Consider the following 7374-nt stretch of genomic DNA (forward strand, 5'->3'; position numbering starts at 1 on the left):
AGCGTCTCCACAACAGATTCATCTATGTGAAAAGTGTCATCTTCAGAGCTCGAGCCCAAGATAAATATAATCTCAGATTTTCTAGGAATGCTATGCAAAAAGCAAGTAGCTGATCTAAGCAAGCACCTCCTACGTGCTTTCTCCATACTGGTTGTTGGCAGCCTGACAGTCTTTTATTAGGTGTTAAAAATGTACTGGCCCATCATTTTTCAAAGTTGTGTTAGAATTTTAAGAGCGTCCTGTCCACTCTAGAGTGCCATGTATCACCCCCCCACACACGCCGTACTCCCCACCCCCTGAAAAAGGAAGAGATCTAGGTACTTGAAACAACTGATACTTTAATATAAGTGAAGAGTAGCAATGTCAGTATAGTACAAGTTTGTAGTGCAAACAAAAGTTGTCCTTGGAAGAACAGTAAGTTTTGTAAACTTAGTTTCAGTTGTCATACCAACAGTTTATTGTTCAAAAAAAAAACCAAACAAAAAACCAACATAACTAGTGTGCCTTAGAGTTTATCAAACTGCATAAAACATACAAAAATATTTCTCTGAATGCATAGACTTACTGTTATTACAGTCAGATAATGATTAAACTTTTAGTCTTATCACATTAACAGTTATTCTTTGTGGAAACTAGAGCAAATAAAGCTTTTTTTAAACCAGCTGCTCCTATAGCTGAATGTTTGGTAATTAGTGGATGCAGTCTTTACACTGATTTCCTAAACAAAGGAACCGAAAAGAAATTACATACTCTTAATTTTGAGTCATTCAACTGCTACTGTTTTTCAGACAGTTATTGCACATAATCTGAACTAGCCTCCAAGCTATGCTGAAAAGATAAATACACAATTGTTAAAATAAAAACTCCTTTCCTGGCCTACAAGAAAAACAAAGCGAGGAGCCATAGTTAGGAAATTTTACTTCATACTGTGTCGCAGTAGCTCAGCTCCTGGAGAGAGAAGGGCCAGGATTGAGAACGGGGCGTTAGCAGAGGTTAAGTGATAAGATGGATATAGAGCAAGTGGGAAAGGATGATAATTATTTTGAATACACTAAGCAAGAATTTTAAGCCTAGAATAACTTGGTGAAATCCTGAACCGAGAGTCAAGCGTCTCTTCTGCTGGCAGAAGGGGTTTCTATATTCTTCTGACATGCATGCTGTTGGTGACCTCGCTTGGAGGAGCCACTCCAAGGATAAAGCAGCTGTGCTGCGGGAAGCTAAGACAGGGTGGCAGCCATGCTGCTCCTACCAAAACCTGTTGATTGTACTCTTTATGGTCTGAATGTCAACATCATGATCCAGATCAACAACAACAAACACTGCATCAGCTGTGCATCAACTCTGCTCTAACGCAGCTTAATAAAGGAGAGATGGAAGGAAAATCAGTGCTGTTGGCGGGGGGGAGCAGCTCATGTCCAGAAACAACTCCCTCACCCCTGCACCCACCCCACTACCCAAGTCAGGTTTTTGGTACAAAACAAAACAAAAAACCTCCTAAGGTATAACTTTGCAAACTACCATGTTAACAGGAAAAGCTTCAGGCTGTTAATATTGCAGCAATGCTGCGACTTAAAATACTTTGTTCGGAGTGAGATGGAGTGACTCCAAGGTGTGTTTTAATGATGACTTTTGCCATTCATAAAACCCCAGATGGATGTTTTCATTACTGACTTGCTTAAAGGCAAGTTAAGCAGTCTGTAGCTTAACCAGAGTCTGTTGGGTTTTTTCCCCCAAAAAAAATTCAGTTGAAAGCACCTGGAGGCATTCAGCCCTTGCGGTACTCATCTGGCTAAAACCTTGGACACTGTAAAAGTGATAGCAGACTGTGCAACGTGTAAAGTTACAGGTTAGTTATTTGCTAATGGTGTGTGTTACCAGTTTAGTATGGCTAATCAAGAGCATGGTATGCTCCTTAACGGTTGTGATACCTCAAGAGTATACTGTTGTGCTTCTGCTCCTCACACAAGCAGAAACTAACCGCGCACCCTGCCCTGTAACTGGTGGGTGAGGGTGGGCCATAAAGAAGTCGCTTGACTTAACAGTACTGACTTCTGGTGAGTTACGCATGGTCTCCTCATGTCGTTGGGGGAAAAAAAATGAATAAAACCATGGACATGGATTTGTGATCCCCTCCTGAGCTCCTGAAACATAAGGGCTTTCTTTTGAATGGGCGCTTTAACTTGCTCTGTGACTTAACTGCTCCTTAATTAAAAGAGGCTTCCGTTTGTTTTTTTTTTTGTGGAGGTGGAGGGATGCCATCACTTAAGTTACAGTATTCTCATATAGGAAAGAAACAAGCATTTAAATGTGGACACTCTTAGTCCACAGTCACTTTCAGCCCAGTGAACATTTTTCTCCTGTCACTTCAGAGCATGAAATATTTCTGTCCCCAGCAGGCAAGACACTGCATCTTGGTAAGAAGGGGCAAGAGGTGAAGGACTTGCAAGTTTTACATTTTTAAAGCGTGACTGTTCATTGTATGCCGAATACCCTCTGATGTTTAACTTAATCAGGAAGTTTAAAAAATATATATATACACACACACACACGCGCACACAATTTCCTGAATCTCTCTTCCATGACTCTTATTTGGTCAAAAAGTAGGCGTAATCAACGTACTTTTCATATCAATAATTAAGTCTTTCCTGCCTTCTGTTGCCAAATACAACCCATAAAGGTCACTGAAATACATTGGAAGCATGTGATTTTAGTAGACAAATGAGGTATCCCTTATCTGAATACAGTATCAAGTAAAAAAATAAAAGCAAAGGGGATATTAAATATAAAAGATAAACTATTAGTTAAAATAGTAACCCTAACAATAACTTAAGGTTTTACACATGCTTAATTCACTGCCTTCAAAAGGCAGCAGCATATAATTACCAGGTTTTCATACTCTAGAGGCATCTAGAAGAGTCAGTAGGTCAGCTTTGATGCTCTGCTGTTGTAGCATGGTCTCTCGGTCAAAGTCGATGCAGCATTTCTGAAAGGAGAGCTGTCGGTTTTCACAAGCACCAACTCCAGCTCTTGGAAGTCCTGAAGTCTGGCAACATCCTTGTCCTTTTAAAGAACAGACAGAACTACGCGTTACTTCTAAAGGTACCTGGTCTTACTCTGTAAGTGTTTATAACAATAGCTAAAGGAGGTAAAAAACTAAAATTCCAGGGAGATGACGCCCAATGATGGGAATAAATAATGAAAGAAAAAAATCCTACCAGTAGACACTCTTGCTTTCAAAGCATGTTTGGGGTTTTTTTTCTCCTTGAACCTCATCATGATTTGACTGTGTTTGTGCATGTCACCTAACTAAGAGTTGTGACCAAATGCATTTCATTTACAGACCTCCAGAATAGGTATTTCTGGAACAGAAGAGCATCTTCATTTGTTAATGGCATATCTTTAAATTATTCACATGCCAATTTGTGGGTTTTTTCCCCTTACTATGTGTTCTTTTTAGGCAAGCAAACAATGAAGTAGTACATGGCAATTATGTTAAAAGCACACTAATGCACTGTTTCTGATACATTTAGGAAAAAAGTCAAGCTGTAATAGTTTCATGCGCTTTAGGAGCTGAAGTACTCTGCCTATTTTGACAAGAATATTTTTAAGTAAGTTGTGATGAAGTTTTAAGAAAAGTCCAATATCCTTTTGAATTTGTGAGCCTAAGTCAGTTTTTGTTTTCTAACACAAGGCCATCCACGTTTTGCCGATCTTTTTACAGAAATACCTTCTCTGATGTCTGCAAAGCGCAAAGTCAAATTAATCTCTGATTTCAATTCTTACCTTTCGTACTAGTGTATTGGGTAATTTTCTGATCTTCTCTACTTGTTCTGGATTAACGCCCAGTTCACAGCAGCTCACTCTGAGCAGATCTTGATAGGTCAGTTCCTGCCTGTCCAGTTCAATTTCAATGAAGTCATTGTCTCTGAGGTTCTGGACTCTCACCTTAAGCACAAGTTCTGATTGAAAAAAAGATTGAAAGGTTTTTTCCTCAAAAAAACCCAACCAAACAACCCAAACCTAACACTAAAGTATTCACCATTATCTTTTGAATTCAGGTTTTATAATACAATACCTACTATCTCGCTGAGAAATACTGTGCAGTTAATGGAAGCTTCCATTTGAACAGAAAGAAATACGCAGGGGAACCACGTTTACAATGTTAAAAACCTGATCCATCCAGTCACAAAGTCAAGCTGTTGCTAAACTACCAGAGATACGTCTGATACTATATAATACATTGCAAAATTTGAATTTTTATGTTGCTTGGACTGATCTTCCCATCATTTTGCAAAGTATTACCGTGTTGAAAATACAGTATAACAGTTATTTTACTTAGCAGAGCAGAAAAAAAGTTCTGGGTACTTCTGGCCAAAGAATTCAACACCGCTGCCTCTATTCCACATGAGTCTAAGTAAGTGGAATGATTCTTTAACTTCATGCTTCACCCAGTAACAAAAACATGGAACAGAATATAATAGCAGGACGGGAAATTACACTTCATTACCTTGCATGTTATATGGGAAAGTTCCAGTAAAGAAAAAGGGCTGAAACGTTGGTGTGGTACCAGCAGGCGAACTGTCGGTTTGCAGAGGTACAGCCTGTTTGGATGCTACCGGGGAGAACAGACCTCTGCTGCGAGGCAAGGACGGCCGGCAAACGGGGCCGTTGGGTACTTCAGGCTTGATGCATTTTGGTGCTGCGACAGTTGCTGACGGGGCAGGCAGCTGTCCTGCAGCGTCTAGTGCAGGAAAATCATCTTCGCTGTTGCACGATGTAGGTGTGCATACGCTTTCAAGCTGAGTTGCTGATGAACAAGGACTAGTTTCACACTGGGAAGCAGAAGAGATGGAAGCACTTTCATTCTGGGATTCGGCCAAGCTGTCTGGAATGCTTTCTTCAGTGTAAACGTACGGGAACGGTGGGTTGGCCAAGTAGCTTGCCACAATTGGCAAATTTAAATCTTTCACTCCTTGACATTCAGTTTCTTCTGCTATTAAAGAAGTTCAAAAATGGGGGGTAGGGGATGGAGAGAGGAAAAAAACCCACCATGTTATTAGATGTATCTTATTTTGAATATAGTTAGTTTTCCTATTGTGTCTTAAAACTACATTGCATTCTGAGGTAATGAAAGGATGATACTAACTTACCATAAGCATGTAATGCCTGGAAGGCAAGTAGCTATATAATGAAAGAAAAATCTACAAATTTCTACAATGTATTGTGTTTTTTAAAAGCAAAGTGGGAAAAAAATAACCATTGAAAGATAGGTCATTTCTAGCAGTGTTACTCCAGCGTTTTCAAAGGAACTGACTGACCATAGTTCTTCACTAAATCTCATTTTGCAATGTTTTTAATGACACTGCTGTAAATAGTTTATTATGACCCATGCCAACAAATTAAACCGAGCATTTCTTCGGGTACGTGCGTATTTGATATAATACCCAAGCCAACTCTTCTCTTGCTTAAAAGTACCGCAGTAAATGACATTCTTGCCTGACTGAAGATTACAGGACATTAATACTAATGTCAGAGCAGTTCGGAAAGATCTGCTCAATAGCACTACACTCCCAGAATAAAAACCATTTAGGAGAATATAAGTGATATGTGTTTATTCCCCAGGAAACACATGAAAGCTTAACAGACAGAAAAATACGGCAACCAGGAGCAGAGTTCATTCACGCGCACTTGACAGTTTAGATGTTAAAAACAGAACGCAAGTCATTTGCCATGAACTAAGTCCAAGAGATGAGCACCTTGCCCAAAAGAAAACAAAAATACTCATGCAAAGAACATGCCATTCCTTCAGTTGTGACTGTTACAACCTTAGTCATGATTTAGCTGCAACTTCATTTCAGATAACTGTGCACTGTTGATGTAAGAGCATATCGCTGTAGAGAGCAATTTAGTGCAATTCGCAGAAGATAGAACACCAACATTTCCAAAGGTGAAGCACGTTAAAATTTTAATCTGGAGCACAGTTAACGAGATGCTGATGGAAACAGGCACTGGCACTGTGACAGGAGTGTCACATACATCTAACTAGGTTTGCTGTGCATATGAAAAGTGTAAGATGACAGAATTATGGGGCAAAAATTAATCATACTGCAAGTCACAGTATATCAAAATGCTCCGAGGCCGTAACTTCTGAAGTGCGGCAGTTGTTTTGAGTGGATTTGTAAGACTTCTTATGGCCAGACAACAGTCAGCCTGTACAGTTGTGAAAGTCTCCATTTGCAGCCTGCATGCTGGCTTCTGCTTAATGAGTGCAAATAGGACTGCAGCAGCGCATTTCCCAAAGTGTACAGCACATTTCCCAAAGTGTACAGCTCTTCAATCTCTTGATGACACAGCTCAGAATAAAAGGCCTTCCTACCTAAAATCCCCACGTCTATTTGCCTAAGCATGAATTACAGTTACAAATCGGAGCTATCTAATGAGATACAATAGTCCTAGCCAAAGTTTTGCCAATCTAGTGCCTCAGATAAAAGCACTAAAAATGCTTTAGTCTTTAGACCAAGAATTCTAGACTACTTCTAAGATGGGAACGGTACCTCCCAAAATCTTCCGGATGTCTGGTTTTGAAGTTAACTGTGCAGCCAGCTCTCCTTTAGCGGTGAGGATCTGCTTATCCGCACCAGCATCCAGCAGGCAGGAGACCACTTGAGCATGGTTCCTCTTACAGGCCCAGTGCAAACAGGTCCTGCGGGGAAGGAAGCAGAGGGGTCGTGCTGTCAGCCTCCGCTCTGTCGCCCCGGCTCCTCCTCACGTGCCTGTCCCAATTCGCCTGAGTTGCATGTAGAGTGACTAGAACTGGGAATAAAGTTACCTTCGTCGCATCACTTTTTTAAAGTTAGGATTCTACTGTAAGGTCTGCGGGGGAAGACCCTCCTTTACCTTGCCACAGAGTAAAGGGGGATTCTCCAGGGCTGTCGTAAAAAGCCACGTTGGTGGACATGAGCAACTTTAGAAGAGGTCCTCGAGGAAACACCACGTAGTGACAGGTGGAAGGAGGATGGCCTCCTTTAATTATGATCCTCTTTAGCAGTAAATCTCAAAGCCTCCCGAGATTAGCATTTCCTTTTTTGTAAATAGGAAAACTAAGAAGAGCTGCGTCCCCAAAGCGGCTCTCCCCTACGCCTAACGAGGGCTGCCCAGCCTCATCTGGGGAGCCCCGAGTCCCATACCTGTCCGGCCAAACACCGCGTGCAAGGCAAGGGCAGCGCCAGAGCCTCCCCAGCAGGGAGCCGGGCCCGGCAGCAACCCCGAGCTCAGGGCCTGCCTCCGGGCACTGGCAGCCCGACCCAGCCCGGAGGACGCGCGTACCCCCGGCAGCGCGCTGGGACCCCGGCGCCGGCTCCCGCCCCCGGCCCC

General features: G+C 41.8%; 1 protein-coding gene across 1 annotated transcript in view; it reads right to left on the reverse strand.

The window, feature by feature from the left end:
- Nucleotides 1-318: 318 nt before the first annotated feature.
- LOC103899277 (ankyrin repeat domain-containing protein 40) overlaps nucleotides 319-7374 on the reverse strand; it is a 12338-nt gene continuing 5282 nt past the window's right edge. Inside the window, exons 2-5 of the mRNA XM_009279713.2 lie at nucleotides 6555-6703; nucleotides 4508-4993; nucleotides 3784-3959; nucleotides 319-3060 (exon numbers count right to left, since the gene is read on the reverse strand). Of these exons, the coding sequence (XP_009277988.1) occupies nucleotides 2917-3060; nucleotides 3784-3959; nucleotides 4508-4993; nucleotides 6555-6703 (955 nt within the window). The 3' untranslated portion in view covers nucleotides 319-2916. The remainder of the gene's footprint in view (nucleotides 3061-3783; nucleotides 3960-4507; nucleotides 4994-6554; nucleotides 6704-7374) is intronic.

Source organism: Aptenodytes forsteri, unplaced genomic scaffold, assembly GCF_000699145.1.
Source record: "Aptenodytes forsteri isolate BGI_AS27 unplaced genomic scaffold, ASM69914v1 Scaffold563, whole genome shotgun sequence".
Lineage (NCBI taxonomy): Eukaryota > Metazoa > Chordata > Aves > Sphenisciformes > Spheniscidae > Aptenodytes > Aptenodytes forsteri.